The 20505-nt window shown below is 42.3% G+C and overlaps 1 protein-coding gene across 4 annotated transcripts in view; it reads right to left on the reverse strand.

Moving 5' to 3' along the window:
- The window catches only part of Btbd8 (BTB domain containing 8), an 82555-nt gene that overhangs the window by 47331 nt on the left and 14719 nt on the right, over nt 1-20505 (reverse strand). For 2 of the 4 annotated variants that reach the window (XM_034508592.2, XM_034508591.2), the window contains exons 2-4: nt 18097-18291; nt 7779-7975; nt 1134-1251 (exon numbers count right to left, since the gene is read on the reverse strand). In XM_034508592.2, the coding sequence (XP_034364483.1) occupies nt 1134-1251; nt 7779-7975; nt 18097-18291 (510 nt within the window). Of the gene's footprint in view, nt 1-1133; nt 1252-7778; nt 7976-8101; nt 8221-18096; nt 18292-20505 lie in introns of those variants that run through there. The other 2 variants (XM_076937795.1, XM_034508596.2) reach the window with 2 other exon arrangements.

A 20505-nucleotide genomic window follows, 5' to 3' on the forward strand; every position in this document is an offset into this window, starting at 1 on the left:
TGGGAAGTCAGTAGGATTTCTGAGTTTAGGAGGTACTTCTGTATTCTAAAACTATTGTTATGGAGTCTTCAACATTACTTCTTGGGCAGAGACTATTTAGTGGGTAAAGTTCTTGCCATTCAAGGACAAGGACTAGTCTGTGGTTTCCCCCAGAGCCCATAAAAAAGCACGCAGCCCTGGCTTCTGTCTCTAATGCTAGGACTTCTGAGGCAAGTTTTGAGTTCAGTCAAAAACCCTGTCTCGAAATGGAAAGTGATCAAGGAAGATACCTGAACTCAATGTGGGCCTCCACACACGTGCACCCTAACATGCATGTGCACGCGCATGCACATGCACATGCACACGCACACACACCACTGCAAAGTCTGCTTCACCCTCTGTAGGTGCACACAGTGGAACTTCCTTCCAACCTTCCCATTTGAAGTGTGGAGGGAGAACTGTCTGGCCCCTCAGACTTCTAGCTGGTTCTCACCCACAGTTGGGACCTCCCTACGTTTCTTTCCTTCCAGTTCCAACAAATAATCTGTATTTGTACATTTTTTTCTTCTTTTAAGCAAATTTAAGGTACTTAACAACCAAAAGAGCATGACTAAAACAATGAGTAGGCTTTAATTTGAAATCTAAAAAGACTGAGCTATCCAAGCAGTCAAGTCAAAAGCACAAAATATTTTTTAAGTACAATGTAGCATCAGACCTCAATGTTATAAACATCGTCGATTCAGAATCACAGAATTTGAGTGAAAGTGCATTCAATACAATTTATGCTATTCATGTAGAAATTATTTTATTATATTTTTATTATTATATTAATAGAAATATTACTACAATGCCCATAAAACTAAAAACTGCATTTAACTACATTTTCTGTTACCATGAATTTTAAACCTATTTTAGGCAGAATACTTTCTTCTGATGAAATCTTAGGTTCATGTGGCTTTGAGATTTACTTGGACTGAAGCTTGTGCATATGTGAGCCTGCAGGCATGAAGCCCTGTCTGGTGGCCAGCTTCTCCTCTGCCAGATTCTGACCCTGAACAGCCACTGTGGAGCCCTGTGTCTGCAGACTATGGCTGGAAAACCACCCAATTTTTTCTGACTCAATGTCACAACACCAAATCAGTCAGTCTCTGTACCTGTGAGCTTTGAAGCTTTTCCCATCAACACAAATATCAATGTCAGGATAATACTGATTCACATAAAGCTTCAACAAATCTTCTCCCAATTCAGACACAGGTTCCAGGTCATAATCATCTTTAAAAGAGAAGACAAAAAGCAGCTCCTTGTTATTTAGACATCCCCAAATTTCTTTTTCTAATGCTTGCAAGAGGTTTTCTTCATATTTTTCTCAATTAGCTAGAATGCTTAAGCAGCAAATTGAAAATAAAGTAAAAACTTTCAAATCACTTATATTTCCTATTTTGAAATATGTATTAATTAAAAATACCTTGAAATATAGTTATAGTCAAATATGTCAATACTATCTATCAAGAATGAACTTCGTGACTACCTGAACTAGCAAGAGATATGTCTGCAGTACTGATGCTCCTTGCTAACACTCAGTCCCCCACCTCCTAAGCTATTGCTTGGACACTGACTGGCCTCAGAGGTCCATCTGTAGACGGCCTAGAATACGCTGTGGTTCTACTAGACATACTGTGGCCACTGACAGTGTGGAAACAAGTGGGAGGTGCTTCTGTCACCTGAAATGAATTGTCAGACCCTGGCCCCAAACTAGCTACATAGCTATAAATGACATTCATTTATGATTCTCCTGCCTCTAGCTTCTGGTCTGCTAGGATTACAGTATTGTTTCACCATGTGGTTTATGTGGCATTGGGAATTAAACTCAGGACTTCTCGAATGCAAGGCTGTCCCTCTGCCAACTGCTCAGCATCCTAGCCCTCCTCTTCCTCTTCTGCTTCTGCCATGAGGCAGCTTGTTCTGCCCAATATGCTCTACCACTCAGTCCCCTGTGTGTACCAGAGGCACAGAAGAAAGGTGAAGACCCCCAAACAGTGAGCCTACGCAATGTGTGTGTGTGTGTGTGTGTGTGTGTGTGTGTGTGTGTGTATGGTGGGGGTCACCAGGATCTGGGGCTGCTGGTGGTTGTGAGCCACAAGGTGTGGGTGCTGGGAAACAAACTTGGGTCCTCTGCATCAGGCACTCTTAACCGCTGAGCCATTTCTCTACCACCGTTCTCCCATCCTTTCTGGAAACAAATTGATTATCCTGTGACAGAAAGATGACTAACCTATGCTACTTCATGAACCTATGGCTAGTATGACATGTAGGTGAATAGAAACTCAATGGAAATCAACAGGAAAAGTGAAAGCACTCACTGTGAGGTCCGCACTATAAACAGCATGAAGACATGAAGACGGAAAGAGAAATAAGAATTTTAAAAACTTCTTCCAAATATTCACCTTTCAGGTAAAAGTAAAATATAATAATAAATAAAAATATACATAATAAAAGAAAAATAACTAATGAAAGTGAAAAAACGTTTATGCCATACGTCACAGATATGATATAGATCATTGGTATATCATAGCGTGTGTGTCACACTGTACTAAATCAAGGATGACCCAAGACTATTCCATACTTTGAGGTCCCTCACCATGAACTGCCATCTCACTTGGCAAGTAAAACCTAATTTAGAAGTATGCATTTTTGGTAATGCAGCCAAAGCTAACCCAGTCACAAGCAGCCAGCTGATCAGACCAGGTCCAGAGAAGGTAAGGTATAGCTGTAGCCAGTCACGGTATTTCTATACTTGATCTCTATGCTCCATGTTAGGTCATGTCTGTCCCTGCAGCTCTTTCCCTAGGTAAGAAACCCAGAAGTCTTGGTGTGCTGAGATCTAACTAGTACCCAGCTGTTGTGGTTTGACTATGAAATGTGTGTGTGTTACATTCTTCCACCCCTACCACAGGTTCATGCGTTTAAACACCTGGTCCCTAGATGGTGTGTTGAGAATGTTATGGAACCTTTAGAAAGGGGCCTTGCTGGAGGAAGTGCATCACTGGCGACAGGCTCTGAGCTTTCATAGCCTGGTCTCACTTCCTATGTGCAGATGAAATGCCATCACTCTGCTTCCTAAGAGGCTGGCATTAGGCCCTCTGCCATGCTTCTCCACATTGAGGGGCTGTATGCCAAATAAATCAGAAATAAACTGTTTGCCAGGGTATACCACCACAGCAGCTGACAGGTAGCGGACACAGTGGCTGACAGCCCCTGGTTCATAGAACTTGGCTCCTCTGCCCTTTGTTACATTAGGCTATTACACCCCAAAATACACAGTGTGAAAGTTCCTACCAGCCCCTAAAAGCTCACAAATCTGACCTTTCCTTTGTTCACAGTATTTCTCTGAAGGCTGTCTTCTCTGCCCCTGGCCTGTCACAGTGCCTCTCTCACTCCTACTTGACGCCAGCCCTCTCATCCCTTTAGGGGCTTTAGAGAGAAGCTTCTTTATTTTTTGACCCTGTTTATGTTGCTTCTGGCTTTAATGCTTTCCTACCTGAAGGCCTGACAGTGACTCTCATGGTTTCAGCACCTTCTGTTTGTTTGTTTTTTGTTTTTGTTTTTCGAGACAGGGTTTCTCTGTGTAGCCCTGGCTGTCCTGGAACTCACTCTGTAGACCAGGCTGGCCTCAAACTCAGAAATCCGCCTGCCTCTGCCTCCCAAGTGCTGGGATTAAAGGCGTGCGCCACCACCGCCCGGCTTTAGCACCTTCTAATAAAGACTTTTGAAGGGCAACTTTGCGTTAGCTCCTCTCAGGACTAACCTGCCAGGCCTCCCTTTCTCATTTCTAAGAACTTTATCTCTGTCCAGTTTGCTTCTGACTGCTGTCTGATTCATCAATCATTCCTTGTTCAACTAATCGCAGCTACACTTACTTGTTCTTACAGTTATCTTTTAACAAACCATATCTGATGAGGACTAGTTACTCAACAGATTTCTACTAATCAAGTTCACTCATTACAAACTACAATGAAAGAATTATGTGGACCACTCCGAAGGGCCCATGATCCAGCCACCACGCAGCACACTGGCTGCTCCATCCAAATACAACTTGATCTCCACAGCCTGTTTTCAACAGAGCATCCAGAGCACAATCTACGGGGCTGGAGAAACAGCTAAAAGGCCAAGAGCATTTGCTGCTCTCCTAGGTCCTGGGTTCAGATCCCAGCACCAACAGAGAGGTTCAGAACTACCCATAACTCCAGTTCTGGGCAATCTGGTGCCCTTTGGCCTCTGTATGAACATAGTACATGCAGGCAAAAATACTCATACACATGATATAAAAATAAATACTTTTTAAAAAGTCCTATCATTCACTTCATTTCTTTTGGAGTGAAACCCAGACTTTAGCACTGTGCTACAAATCCCACAGCAGCTGACTCCCCGCGCCTTTCTGACTCCAGTCCTTCTGCCTTGCATGTTCTCCAAGGCACCTCGATGGCTAACCTCCCCTTCCTTTCTTCAAATCTGCAACTGCTATTTCTTTAATGAGACTGAAGCTGATGATTCCATCGCTGTCTGTCCCAGACGCTCTCGCTGGCGTCTATACCGACGTCTCCATTTCTTCCCTGCTAGTGTCCATCCTGCCCCACCGTGAGTTCTCTAGCCAGGTACAAGGAGCCAGTGATGCACTTCAGTCATTCCCTCAGACCGAGGACAGTGCCTAACACATCTCCTAAGTAGTCACTGAATAATGTGTTAAATGCTACATGTACATCTGAAGAGCTAAGTATCAGGCAAGGGACGATGCAGCCTCTACAATTCCTTCAAAAAACGTAAACCATATAATATAATGGGAAATATGAAAAAAATGCTTGACACAAATGGAAAGGAAACCAAGTTAATTTGATGGGTTACACTAAATGTTACAACATTCATCCGTAGACTCCATCAGTACTGAATCTGAATATCCTGTAGCAGCGGGTAATAAAATACATATACTCGTTCCCAGTTTCCCTGGTCTGTGAAAACTCAGAATTTCCTGAGAGAAGTATCTTTGTTGTCCATAAGTGAGCCCTTAAGGATGACACCTACTTTAGGCTAAGAGGCATATTAGGGAGGGTGCTGCCCCCAGATGACCTCAAGACAGGACTTTCCAGAAAGACTAAGCTATCCCAGCCTCTGGGCAGCGCAGGGCACAGCTCACTCGCAGTACACCTGCCTCCACAAGCAAGGCCCTGCTCTCATTCCTGAGCACCACCACCAACACATGAAAACAGAAATAAAATTCACAATGAAAGAAAGGTCCTGGGCTCACGTTCTAGCACCATCATCACCAAAACAAACAAACATACACATCTCACAAATAAAGAAAACAGGAAGGAGACAAAGCGATTTAAAAATGAATGCCGAGGAGAGCACCAGCGACTCCTGCAGAGGACCAGAGTTCAGTTCCCAGCACCCACATCAGGCAGTTTACAACTACTCCTAACTCCAGTGGATCTGATACCCTCTTCTGGCTTCTGCACACATGCTCAGAAGCACAGACACATGAACAAACAAATACCAGAACTTTGGAAAAAATTCAACAGGAACACTTGGCTTTGTTAAATAATAAGCAGTGCCCTGAACCCACACAAACCAAGCCTCTAGTCATTTCACAGGTCTCCAGAGTCTCCAGCATTCATCTGCATACCCACATTAGCACACTGCACCGTAGAGACCAGCATGGCTACCTGTGAGCTGAACAAGCACTGGTTGTTTCTTTTCTTGTCAATACTCACTAAAAAGCAGTGTAAGAACTATTTACACTGTAGTTAGTATTCTCAGTAACCTAGAAATATAAGCATACAGGAGATGTAGAAATTGTACATAACTCTATGCTCTTCATATAAGGGATGTAAGCATCGGCAGGCTTTGGAGTCCTGGGTGAGAGAAGACCCTAGAACCAGTCCTCTGTGAATAACAAGATATCAATACATTTCCAGAAAGCCTTTCACTCTCTCATAACTACTCTGCTTTGCACAAGCAGTCACCCTTTTTGTATGACTCTCACAAGCTTAAGTCTCTAATTGCATCCTGCCTGTACCCTAACCCTCACTCTCATTATAAATAAATAAGCCCACAGCCCACTTTTCCTCTGCTTCCAGGCAGGAAGTCCTTAGGTGATCTTGCTGCATTGTTTTTCTTTGAAATTCAACCAAAGTGTATTCCGGCAGAGCCTGATGGTCAGGCTTGCACAGGCCAGCCCTTCCTGCTAAGGCAGAAAGACAGCAAGCACAGGCTTGCATGGACTGCAGGGTGAACAGACTGGGATAACTCAGGGTTAGACTACTTGCTTAGCAGTGTAAACTAATTTTGATCCCTAGAATAAAACAAAACAACAGGAAAAGAAGTTACCTGCACCATGCAACTTTCTCTGGAAGTGTGGTTCAGGCTGTATGTGCTCTATCTGTACCCTCTGAACAACCTGCACCACGCCCACCTATCTCCAACTAGACTCAGGGCAGGACCACTGCCTCCTTTGCTTCAATGTCACACAAGCAGGTCCTCAATGAAAAGCTGTGATCATGACTGGAATGGCGTCGTAGGAGTAAGGAGCTAGTACAGAAGACACTGCGGCAGAGCACACGTCTTTGGAGAAAACATCAAGTAATTACGGGATTACAACTCAGAGTGTAAGGGATTATGGGGTTTTCCTGCCACAATGGAGAAAGTGGTTTTGTAGTAATTCACTGGCCACGGTAAAGAACTCCTGTGTGGCCTTGGCAGAGCTCTCTGTCAGCAGAACAACTGGCTATCAGACACCAGCTTGTCTACTCTTCTGTGCTCTTTTGTCCCTTACAATCTCTGGGTATAAAATAACAAAATCAGTTTGTAACTGCTTCTTAAGGTTTTGAAAGACTAAATGAGATTAAACATATGAACAGGCCTACTTCAAAATCAAGACTATCTTCTCAGTTATTCATAATTAGGTATTATGAATGTAATAAGAACAAATTCTGGCCAGGATTCAATCAGTTTGGCTGTTACTCCTCATGAAACACTAGTAATAAGATATTACACCATCATGTCCCATGTAAAAACCCTCAGCATTTCTTAATTTGGTGAGTCGTTGTTTTCTGTAGAGTGATTTCACTGCACAGGCAGGGTAACATAAGGGCTCACTACAGTGTCTCATAGATTTAATGGCAATTAAATGGCACCAAGGTGGCCCATGAATAATATAAGGTCTACTGTCTGATCCAAAGGCCTCGGGTTCCTGTTGGGTGTCTGCCTAACTAATTAATCTCCATTTCTATCAATTAATAATTAACTTTCAATCTGCAAGCATTCTGATCCTATTTCCACAAGAAAACAGTCATGTTTAAGATTCAATACCATACACATTTTATTATTTATGTACAATGAACATTATGAACAATTTATGTGTTTCTTAACCATTTAGCCAGTAAAACTGATTATCATTTTTATAATATTTTTAAATGCCTCAAGACAAAGTGTTCATGCGATGGCAGCTTTTGTGTTTCCTGGTAGTTTAAGGAATATAAATGCTGTGTCAGAACTAGCTCTCTGTTTGCTAAAACTTCTCTTGTTATTGGAACAGATTAAAAGGAGGCAGCAATACGGAGGCTGAAGTAGTTGGAAAGATAGTGAGGAACTATATGTAAACATACTTACATGACTGCTCAGGGAACCGGGAGGGTGACTGCAGTACCACCTCCCTTCTCCGGGCCTGGCAGGCAGCTCTTCTCTACTACAGAATATATCTAAGTGCATGGCTACAGAGTTTTATGAAAATCCAACAAACATCTCACCCTTGGAAATAAAACAGCCACCTCCACTAGTAATATCCTCCGGAATTGCGCGTTTCCCAAGAAAACCGTCAGACGAAGCTCTACACTGCAGGAAGCTGACATCCGGTCCCTTTTCTAGCATTATGCTTCCCACTTCCATTTTTTTAAGAATTTCCTCTTCATAGTTTTTAATGCTTTTGTTTGATGAATACACAATCCTAAAAAAAAATATAAAATATTAATTAAAATAAAGCTGATTTATTTTATTTGTCTTTTTCTCTAAGGCAGGGTCTCCTGTATCCCACGCTGGTTTTGAACTTGCTATGTTGCAGAGAGTGAGTGACCTTTGAGCTTCTGTTCTTCCTGCCTCCATCTCTCACAGGCTGGGGCTATGGCTGAGTACTATCACATCCAGGGTATGTGGGGGTTGAACATGTAGCACTTGCTTAACATGCACAAGGTCCTGTAGGCAAAACAAAAAACAAAGAAAGAAAAAACCAGGACGAGACGACCTTGTTGGTAACTTTTACTAAATTCTTAAAGAATTAAATCTTTCGCAATTTTTATTTACAAAAAAGTAGAAGAGGAACAGGTCCCATTCACTCTTGACACCCAATTACAGTGGGTCTCGTTGGCATGGATGTACCTTGTAAGCGAGACTATGTGTGGAGGACTTACAGGATTTAAGAGTAGAGGGGCTGGGGAGCTGGCTCAGTGGGCAAGAGCACTTGCTACACAAGCATGACAATCTGAGTTCAGATTCCCAGAACACACACAAAAAGCTGGCATGGCTGCATATTCCTATAACCTATTTGGGAATGGAGACAGTTGCATCCTGGGAGTCTGCTGGGAAGCCAGCCTAGCCAAACTGGCAAACCTCTGATTTAGTAAGGAACTTTGTTCCAAGCGAATAAAGTGTAGCACTATGCTGCCCCTCTGGCCCCTGCAGGCACAGGCACAGGCACAGGCACAGGCACAGGCACAGGCACAGGCACAGGCACAGGCACAGGCACAGGCACAGGCACACTCAAGTGCATGCCACCAGGGCCTTTTGGGAAAGCCAGAGTTGGTCAGGAGGGAGGAAAATAAGCACTAACAAAAGCCTGGCTTGTGGTTTCTGTGGGAGGGAATGAGCAGGAGGAGGTAGCACCTGAACAGGATTAGGAATCAGTGTGGGCAGGCACATGAGTAAGGGCTCATCTCGTGCCATCTGCTACCTGGCCTGGTGTTTAAAAGAGAAGGTTAGAACGTAAGAAAACCAGATGGAAAAAAGATATGTTGCTGTGTACATGGACTCATGACTGGCTGGTTTGCAAATCAAAGACATGTTCACAGGCAAGTCATTTGCTGCATCTAGGAATCAGCTAACCCTGGAAGGGACAGTCTCTCCTCGGATACAGTAAGAAGCTCAGTGAGATTCCAGATACCAAAGCATCAAGAATACATGGCTAAATGTTAAAACTATAATCTCAGAAATATTTTTTAAGGATACATGGCTACAGCTGAGTGGCATCTGTGTAACCTCAGGCAAGAGGTCAACCTGAACCCAAGAGCTTATAGACAGAATAGGCAACTTAGCAAGATTGCCTCTCAATAAATCAATTAGTTAATTAAAATAAATATACAGCTGAGTATGTATCTCAGTGGTAGAATGTATGCTTAGCATGAACAAAGTCCTGGATTAAATACCCACCCAAAATGCAGAAAACATAGCTAAAGAAGAATCTACTGCCCTCTTCTAGCCTGAGTAACAAGAGCCATAGCAGAGAGAAAAGAGGAGCTTCTAGGCTGGGTCTGTGCTAAGCTGCCTGACACTTTATTGTTGGAAACCAACTTCCAGCAGAAAGCGGCTATCAACTTTACAGCCATCTCAAGCCATATACCCTGACAAGAGACTTGTTTTTCAACAGCCTACAACAGCTGAACACACTCTGATAAACATCTTGTTTATCCCACATAGCTTGTTTTGTTGTTTAATGCCCCCAGCTGCAAGGTGCACGTGGTAAACAGTCTTCAGTTGTGTTCCTCTGCTTGTGCTTATAAATACCCAGGATTTCCTTGCAAGAGACGAGACAATAAATGAGAAATGACACTTGGTCACACACTCTGGCTTGTTTCCATTCTTTGCGTCTCTTCCCCTTCTTCCCCACACTCTCTCTCTTGCTAGACCCTGACCCGAAGGACCGAAGCAGCAACTCGGACTGGGACACTTTATGGCAGCAGTTCTCAGTTACTGGGGCCAAACTGAACACTAAGGTCCTTTTTCTTTCTCTTTCATGTGCATACACACACTCTCACAATAAGGATGAAGACCCCCAAACTTGGGAGATCCTTACTCAAGTCTCGGAAAATCTCAGCCACCCAAAAATCGCAAGACACTGTACCTGGATGCAATCAGCAGAGGTTTATTAGGGAGAGTTGGCTAGCCAAGGTCAATTCATTCACTCACGCAGGAGTTGAATTGACAACGCCAGTCAGTCTGAGAAGGGTTTTAAAGGGGGAAACCACAAACCTGGAAAGTGAGGAGGGGGTGAAAGGTTGGTAAGGAAATAAAAATAGCAGAGAATTCCAGAGGAATGCAACCTAAGTGAATCAGGGTCATGTGGAAAACACTCTGTATTCTCAAAATGTGGTCTTGCCCTATCACTAGCTCAACTATTTCTCAGTCTCACCTAGATGATTTGCATTTCTCTTTGTGGTCAGGAATGTGTCTTCCTGCTTTGGGCCTTCCCCACCCACAGGTGGGATCTCTTCCTGAGGCTTGAGGAATGTTAATCCAGCAAGTGTCCTCTGACTCAGGGATAACTCCTCCTGGAATGTATCCTGGGGCAGTGAAGGCCTGAAATCTTACATTCAGTTCCGATTTCTGAAACCTGCATTCTTTTGCTCAGGTCTAGGGGTAAAGAAAAAGCCTGTATATATTTTATAAAATGGTCTTTATAATTTTTCACTCTACAAGGACATTATTAAATCTTCTTGGAAAATCGAATATTACTTTACGATCTTAAAGTAAGCTTTAATCTTGAGGTGATGCACAACCTGGTTTTCAAACAACAGGCAATCATGTGGTTTTTTTTTTTCTTTGAGTTTATTTATGTAGTGGATTACATTGATGGATTTCCGAATATTGAACCATCCCTGCATTCCTGGGATAAAGCCTACTTGATCATGATGGATGATTGTTTTGATATGTTCTTGTATTCGGTTTGTAAGAATTTTATTGAGTATTTTTGCATCAATATTCATAAGTGAGATTGGTCTGTAATTCTCTTTCTTTGTTGGGTCTTTGTGAGGTTTAGGTATGGAGCGTAATTGTAGCTTCATAGAACGAATTGGGTAGTGTTCCTTCTGTTTTTATTCTGTGGAATAGTTTGAAGAGAATTGGTATTAGGTCTTCCTTGAAGGTCTGATAGAATTCTGCACTAAAACTGTCTGGTCCCGGACTTTTTTGGTGGGGAGACTTTTAATGACTGCTTCTATTTTTTTAGGGGTTATGGGACTGTTTAGATGGTTTATCTGATCCTCGTAAACTCAAAGAAAAAAAAAAACCACATAATCATCTCACTAGATGCTGAGAAAGCATTTGACAAAATTCAACAGCCCTTCATGTTAAAAGTCTTGGAAAGATCGGAAATTCAAGGTCCATACCTAAACACAGTAAAAGCAATATACAGCAAGCCAGTAGCCAACATCAAACTAAGTGGAGACAAACTTGAAGCAATCCTACTAAAATCAGGGACTAGACAAGGCTGCCCACTCTCACCCTACCTATTCAATATAGTACTGAAAGTCCTAGGCAGAGCAATTAGACTACAAAAGGAAGTCAAAGGGATACAAATAGGAAAAGAAGTCAAAATTTCACTATTTTGCAGATGATATGATAGTATACTTAAGTGACCCTAAAACTTCCACCAGAGAACTCCTAAACCTGATAAACAACTTCAGCAAAGTGGCTGGATATAAAATCAACTCAAACAAATCAGTAGCCTTCCTCGACTCACAGGATAAACTGGCTGAAAAAGAAATTAGGGAAATGACACCCTTCACAATAGTCACAAATAATATAAAATATCTTGGAGTGAATCTAACCAAGCAAGTGAAAGATCTGTATGACAAGAACTTCAAATCTCTGAAGAAAGAAATCGAAGATCTCAGAAGATGGAAAGACCTCCCATGCTCCTGGATTGGCAGGATTAACTTAGTAAAAATGGCCATCTTGCCGACAACAATCTACAGATTCAATGCAATCCCCATCAAAATTCCAAATCAATTCTTCATAGAGATAGAAAGAGCAATTTGCAAATTCATTTGGAATAACAAAAACCCAGGATAGCAAGAACCATTCTCAACAATAAAAGATCTTCTGGGGGAATCACCATCACTGACCTCAAATTGTACTACAGAGCAGTAGTGATAAAAACTGCATGGTATTGGTACAGAGACAGGCAAGAAGATCAATGGAATAGAATTGAAGATCCAGAAATGAACCCACACACCTATGGTCACTTTATCTTTGACAAAGGAGCTAAAAACCATCCAGTGGAAAAAGGACAGCACTTTCAACAAATGGTGCTGGCTCAATTGGAGGTCAGCATGTAGAAGAATGCAAATCAACCCATTCTTATCCCCTTGTACAAAGCTCAAGTCCAAGTGGATAAAGGACCTTCACATAAAACCAGATACACTGAAACCAATAGAAGAGAAGGTGGGGAAGACCCTCGAATACCTAGGCACAGGGGAAAAGTTCTTGAACAGAACACCAATGGCTTATACTCTAAGATCAAGAATTGATCTCATACAATTGCAAAGCTTCTGTAAGGCAAAGGATACTGTCAATAGGAGAAAATGGCAACCAACAGATTGGGAAAAGATCATTACCAATCCTACATCCGATAGAGGGCTAATATCCAATATATACAAAGAACTCAAGAAATTAGACTCCAGACAACCAAATACCCCATTAAAAAATGGGGTACAGAGCTAAACAAAGAATTTTCAACTGAGGAAATTCGAACGTCCGAGAAGCACCTTAAGAAATGCTCAACATCCTTAGCCATCAGAGAAATGCAAATCAAAACAACCCTGAGGTTCTACTTCACACCAGTCAGAATGGCTAAGATCAAAAACTCAGGTGATAGTAGATGCTGGGGAGGATGTGAAGAAAGAGGAACACTCCTGCATTGCTGGTGGGATTGCAAGCTGGTACAACCACTCTGGAAATCAGTCTGGCAGTTCCTCAGAAAATTGGACATAGCATTACGTGAGGACCCAGCTATACCACTCCTGGGCATATATTCAGAAGATACTTCAACATATAACAAGGACATATGCTCTACTATGTTCATAGCAGCCTTATTTATAATAGCCAGAAGCTGGAAAGAACCCAGATGTCCTTCAACAGAGGAATGGATAAAAAAAAAAATGTGATACATTTACACAATGGAGTATTACTCAGCTATTAAAAATAATGAATTAGAGAAATTCTTAGGTAAATGGATGGAACTAGAAAATATCATCCTGAGTGAGGTAACCCAATCACAAAAGAACACACATGGTATTTACTCACTGATAAGTGGATATTAGCCCAAAAGCTTGAAATAGCCAAGATTCAACTAACAGACCACATGAAGCTCATGAAGAAGGAAGACCAAGTGTGGATGCCTCAGTCCTACTTAGAAGGATACTCAGATACTCAAGGGAGCAAATATGGAGACAAAGTGTGGGACAGAAACTGAAGGAGGGGCCATCTGGAGACCATTTTAACTTGGTATCCATCCCATGTACAGTCACCAAAGATAGATGCTGATACGGGTGTCAGGAAGTGCATGCTGACAGGAGCATGATATAGCTGTCTCCTCAGAGGTCTACCAGAGTCTGACATATCGAGAGGCAGATGCTCACAGCTAACCATTGATCTGATCAAGGGTTCCCAATGGAGAAGTTAGAGGACTGAAGGAGCTGAAAGGGTTGGTGGCCCCAAGAAGAGAGCAACAATACCAGAGCTCCCCAGGGTCTAAACCACCAGCCTGGGAGCACATAGGAAAGGACCCATGACTCCATCTGTACATTGAAGGGGAGGCTGGCCTTGTTGGGCATAGGTTGGAGACAAGATCCTTGGTCCCATGAAGGCTGAACACAGAGTGGGGAGGAATTTGAGGGTGGAGAGGTGGGAGTGGGGGGCAGGAGGGGCACACCCTCATAGAAGCAGGAGGAGGGGGGATGGGATAAGGGGTTCCTGGGTGGTGGGCGGAATGGGGTAAGGGGATAAAATCTGAAATGTAAATATAATATCCAATAATAATAATAAAAAAACAACCAGCGAGTCAGAGTTTTAGAACTTTGTTTATATGTCACCCCACTGCTGTGGAGTATGGAGCACAGGAGAGTTTTAGAAGCTTCATGGATACAATGAAGCAACTTACAGATGACTGGATTTCATGTCACAAAGCTTCAAAATGCTATTTTATCAAATCTCTTCTTTAAAAAGTTCAAATCACACCAGCTGTGGTACTGCAAGTCTTTATATCAGCACTCAGGAGGTAGAAACAGATGAATCTCCGAGTGTGACTCCAGCCTGATCTACATAACAAGTTCCAGGCCAGCCATGGCTACACAGTGAGAAGCTGTCTCGAAATAAAATAAAATAAAAAAAGAAGAGAAAGAAAAAAATCTAAATCAGCCGGGCAGTGGTGGCGCACGCCTTTGATCCCAGCACTTGGGAGGCTGAGGCAGGCGGATTTCTGAGTTCGAGGCCAGCCTGGTCTACAGAGTGAGTTCCAGGACAGCCAGGGCTACACAGAGAAACCCTGTCTTCAGAAAAACCAAAAAAAAAAAAAAAAAAAAAAAAAAAAAAAAAAAAAAATCCAAATCAATGTTTTCTATTATAATATGTCCTTTAGGCTTTATGATAATGACAAATGGCAATACATCATAAGCAGTTTCTATATGCAAAGCAGCAGCTGAGGTGGCTCATGACGTTCACATCATCAGACAATCCAAGTTCAAGGAGCATGCATAGTCACAGACCCATCATGACTACTTAACATTACCAGAGTGTGATTATGGGATAAAGTACAAAACCAGCTACTCTAACTTCCTTAGCCTAGCTGAGAAAACTGAAGCTGAGAGCAACTACACAAGACAATTCACAGTAGAAGGCAGATATCTCCCTCCATTCCCATCCCCAAGTGCAGAGCTTCCTTCACCCCCGTACACTGAGCCATTCTAGAACTCACTATGAAGATCAGACTGGCCTCAAACCTCTGCCCCACAGTACTGGGATTAAAGGTGTGTGCCACCACGGCTTACCTACCCCCTATCTTTTTCTTTAGAAAACATATTTATCTATATTATTTTATATGTATGAATATTTTGTCTGCACGTATGTCTGTATACCATGTGGGTGCCTGGTACCTGAGGAAGTCAGAAGAGGGTGCTGGATCCTCTGGAACCAGTTAGGATGGTGTGAGCCACCATGTGTATGCTTACAATTGAACCCAGTTCCTCTGCATGAGCAACAAGTGCTCTAAACCACTGAACCACCTCTCTAGCTCCCTTTGTAGGAATTCAGTTAAACTTAAAAATTAACTGCCCCAGGGCACATCCTGGGAGGAACACATTCCTTAGTCTGAAGACACCTGCTGAATTACCCTGCTGGATTAACATTCCTCAGACCACAGGGAAGGGAACCCACCTGCAGGTGGGGAAGGCCCAGAGCAGGTAGACACATTGAGGACAGACCAATCCTTGCCACTTACAGACAAGGGAGGTCCTTGCCACCTCATTCCCCAAAGACCAATCAGTTTAAAAGTCACACTGTTCCACCAATCATATTGTGCCTAGTCACTGTTTCTCTAGTCCACCCCTTAAACTGTATAAAAACTACTCTTAACTTCAACTCGGGGTTCTTCTTGCCTGAGAGCGAGAGAACCCCAGTGCACTAGTTATTATTCATTATTATTGAGCCTCATGTTATTGCAGCAAATCCCTCGTCCGTGTGTGTTTCTGTGGGAGCGAGTCCCCTGGTTTGGATCTTAGAGTCCAACACCTTCCCTGTCACTTTTAATGATGACAAATAAAAGTTAATATTAATGTAATTTCTCTGTTTCCTTATTGTGTAAGCTCTGGTCTACCCTCAGGCCTTTCCCTTCTTCCTTCCTTGCTTCCTTGCTTCCTTCCTTCCTTCCTTGTAAACATCACTTTCCATGATTTGTTGTCTCAGATGATGGGATAAGAGTAGTACCCAAGCTGTGCAAATGCACAGTTTGGCCTGAGCCCAAAGCAGTTCTTTCTCTATCCTAGGTCTAGGCCCTAAAGCTTACAGAACCTGTACAATCTAATCTTCCAAGATGACTAATTAAATGCAGCTTCTTTTGGCTTCTCACTGAATTGCTCTGCTTGGCCTCATACTAACTTTGGCAACTATTCTAATCTTCTGGCTCCTTCTGTCTTCACTTGTGTTTAGCTTGTTCTCTCTGCAACCCATCTTTTATTATAAAACTGTCCCGGTTAAACTGCTATACACACACCATTCTCTGTCTCTCTGTGTTTCTCTGTCTGCCACCCCTCTCTGCCACCCCCTCATATACCTCTCTCTAGTAGCCTCTCTTTCCTGTGCTGTTCTTGTGTGAGCTGGGCATATCCTATCTCTGACTCATTCTGTCATATCTTTCTCTGATTCATCATTTTATCTGTCCCTCAATTAGACATCACTTTCACACCCGGCTGCTTCCTTCTATAAACTAACCTTACCTTCATAGTTAGAGATTAAAGGTGTGTAGTAAGGGCATGCCTATATATCAGACAGACAACACTGTAATCCAGGGGAGTGTCCCTATTCTGGCTAGATAATATAGACCTAGAAGGTCTTTGGATGTGATCCCTTCCCAGAGCAGCCAAGTTGCAAAGTTACACCCTTCCATTCTTTCCTGTACCTTCTTTCTTTCGTGTTCACTCTCTCTCTCTCTCTCTCCCTCCCTCCCTCCCTCCCTCCCTCCCCTCAATCTCTGTCTCTATCTCTCTTTCTCTCCTTCCTTTCTTTCTGCTCCCCCCGCCCCAACCTCCTGGGAACATAGTTTCTCTGTGTAGCCCTGGCTGTCCTGAAACTCATTCAGTAGACCAGGCTGGCCTCGAATTCACAGAGATCTGTCTCCCAAGTGCTGGGATTAAAGGCGTGCACCACCATGCCTGGCTTGCCAGGAATTTTCTTTTAAATGTACAGTCCACAGCTGTATTTTACAGTGTCGACTGCTGTGAATAATGTCCAATAAAATTTGTGCCAGACTACTGTGTTAAGAGCATTATAACTATCTCCTTTAAACCCAAGATGATTCGGTGAGAGACCTATCAGTATATTTACATAGATGATAAAGTGGTAAATATCAGTGGTCAGAACAAGATCGCAGAGTTAGAAATGGTAGATGCAACGTGACTACAAAGCCTGTTCTCACCACAACTGTGCTGTGCTAGGGAAAGACATACATTTTAAAATTGACATTTGAACTCAATGATAAGCTAGCCAGCTATACCAAAAATAAATAAAGTTACTAAATTATAGGTACAATGTGTTTAAAGTATAGGTGTTTCGCCTTAGAAACAATGACAAAACAAAACAAAAACTCTAGCAATTATTAGAGCTTAAAATGAAGGGCCAGCAGCAAATGGCCCAGTGAGAAAAGGTGCCTACCATCGAGCCTGATAATCTATTTGGTATCTGGAACCCACATGGTAGGAGAGAACCACACAACAAAGTCTGCTGATGTGTGAAGGAGAGCTGAGGTGAGGGGGGAGGGTATAAGAGAGGTGGGCAAGAGGGGAGGGAGGGGGAGGGAAGGGAAGAAAGGGGGAGAAGAGGAAACCACCAGGAAATGCACAATTCACTTTTCTCTCCCCGAGGACTGTTTTTTTCCTTTCCCCTGTGCTTTCTGGTGCTGATGATTAAAGGCCTGGCACATGCTTTGCATGCACTTGACCACTGAGCGGTACCTCTAGCCCAGGATCAGTTGTTCTTATTCATTTATTCATTCATTCGAGAGAGACAGGACCTCATTCTTCATTCATTCACTCATTTATGAATGACAGAGTCTTTGTATGCAATCCAGAATGGCCTCAAACTTGTGATCCTCCTGCCCCAGGCTTCTGATGCTGAATCATAGGCACATAACCACATCCAGCTGTGGAGCGGCCTCTGCCAGTACTAAGCCTCTAATATTAACAAAACTATTTAAATGGATAGATTTTTTATTAGATTATGTACATAATGAGAATATGCACAAGTATTTTTAAAAAGTCAGCTGTTTCTCATATTCAAATGTAAGAGGAATCCAGATGAGGTACTTACTGTAAAAATGCTTTAAATTCTGAAGCTTCAACACCGTCCACAGGAACAAGCTCATTTGTTAGGTCACTTGAGGTGGGTCCAATGATGAGGGAATAAAAGCTGGGAGCTCTGGCTAACAAGACTGCCCTATGCACTTTGAACAGCGAGCCACTGACAGAAAGAAGGGTGTCTGTGTGGATTTCTTCCCTTAAAAGCCTGTTAGGGGAAAGGATTACAGTTGTATTAGTGATGCTAAAAATAGGTAACAGGTTTAAAACAATCTGCAACAAATGCACCCAAAACAAAGAGGATTTCATGAAAGAAATAAAATCATTTAAAATATTTTCTTAATTCTAGTAATAAAAGTTATTTTCTGCCTGTCCTGGGTAGTTTTATGTCAACTTGATACATAGTCGAGTCATCTGAAAGAGGGAACCTCAATTGAGAAGACGCCTCCATCAGATCCAGCTGTGAGGCAGTTTCTTAGTGATTGATCAGGAAGGGCCCAGCCCACTGTGGGTGGTCCTGGGCTAAGAAAGCAGGTGAGAAAGCCATGGACAGCAAGCCAGGAAACAGCACCCTCCACAGCCTCTGCATCAGCTCCTGCCTCCAGGGTCCTGCCCTGTTTGATTTCCTCTCCTGACTTCCTTCAGTGATGAACAGCAATGTGGAAGTGTAAGCCCAATAACCCTCTCATCCCCAACTTGTTTTTTGGTCACGGTGTTCCACTGCAGCAATAGAAACCCTAACTAAGACAGCTACTCCCACTGATTTTTCTTTAAAATGTACCTTCTTAGTTCTATTAATGAACCAATTGTTCAAAAATCATACTAAAACTGAACCAAAACTGTAAACAGTCAAGACAACAAAACAGACATCAGACAATCCAGGTTAGAAACTAGTAACTGTTCTGTTAATGACCAAGTCTAAAATGCAACCTTGGATGTCAAGAATGTGACATTTTTTGTCCTTTCCCATTCCCACCCAACAGAATTAATCATGTTCTAATCTATTATTCAAAACGACACACTCAGAAGGTAAACCCATTTGAATCCCTAGTGTATATACATAGTTATGGCAAAGCCCACTGATTACATGTTTATATAAACTGAAAAATAGAAAACAACAGAAAACTTCATAATCTATTCATTTGCTTCTTTGTACTATGTATTTCTGCTCTCAACCTACTTGAAATACTTTATTTCACTATGCCAAGTCACCAGTATCATCAAGGTATGGATTCTCAGAGGATTTCTGTATTGCAGGATATAACTGGCAATCACACTGATGTGCCATGGAGGATCATGTACTGGTAAAGATATCCATTACAGTGAAAGCTTGGCAAGCTGCCTGTGACACTCAGACTCCCTAAGGGCAGGCTAATGGCTCCTCTCTCAGTCCCATGACACGAGGTCCACACCTCTATTACAGCATTTCTGTCACTGCATCATTATTATTTTTATGCATTTCTTCCCCACTAGATAATGAACTCCCAAAGGGCAAAAACAGTGTGTCATTAGTATACGGAAAGTATCTGCTTGTCTACAGATCCATTTTATGCTAAAGGAAACAAAAGCTTCAGAGAGCAGAAGCTTTTGAAACCTTGCAAACTCATTTGGCTTGCTCAGTTTTTTTTCCCACGGATTTTTTTTTTTTTTTTTTTTTTTTTTTGGACAGTCCCCAAATTTCTTTTTTTTTATTTTATTTTTTTATTAGATATTTTATTTACACTTCAGATGCCATCCCCTTTCCCCATTCCCCGCCTTAGAAAACCCCTATCACTTGCCCCCTTTTTCTTTGTGCACATATACATTTTTTAAATGTTAATCATAGGCTTTATAAGTTTGGTATTGCTCAATCAGAGGTGTAACCCACTACCCAACCTAGATATATCAACTATCTTTGACTGGTGGAGATACATGAACATCTGCCTCCCTGTCTCCCCCCTCTTTCTCTCTCTCATCACCTAGTTTCTCCTCTCCTTCTCCTCCTCTCCTTACTCCTTCTCTTCCTCTCAGTACTCCTCCCACCTTAGCTCCTCCTACACATCACCCTTCTTGTTAAAATAAATCTTTTCTCTCAAAATACAATTAGAGCTTAATTATGCCAATTTGTACCTGTGAGGTACAAGATAGTCCTCATATCAATTCCAACATTTTGTTGACTAACCAGAACCTCTGTCGTCTCTCCTAACTAAAATACTTAGTTCTGAACCTGGCTTTTTCCTTGGCTTTAGGATGAATGTCAGCTGATGACCATCTACTCAAATCTTTTCTCTCAAGGTAAATAGCCAGAATTGGCTATGAGGCTATAAGTTTTCAACCCCGTCAGAAATCCAGAATGACTGAGTTAACTATAATTGTGGGAAGCACAAAGCATAGCTTCTAAAACTTAGCCAATTTATAGAGACCTCTAAACACCTGGATACTC

The sequence above is a fragment of the Arvicanthis niloticus genome, chromosome 7, assembly GCF_011762505.2.
Source record: "Arvicanthis niloticus isolate mArvNil1 chromosome 7, mArvNil1.pat.X, whole genome shotgun sequence".
In the NCBI taxonomy this organism is placed as follows: Eukaryota; Metazoa; Chordata; class Mammalia; order Rodentia; family Muridae; genus Arvicanthis; species Arvicanthis niloticus.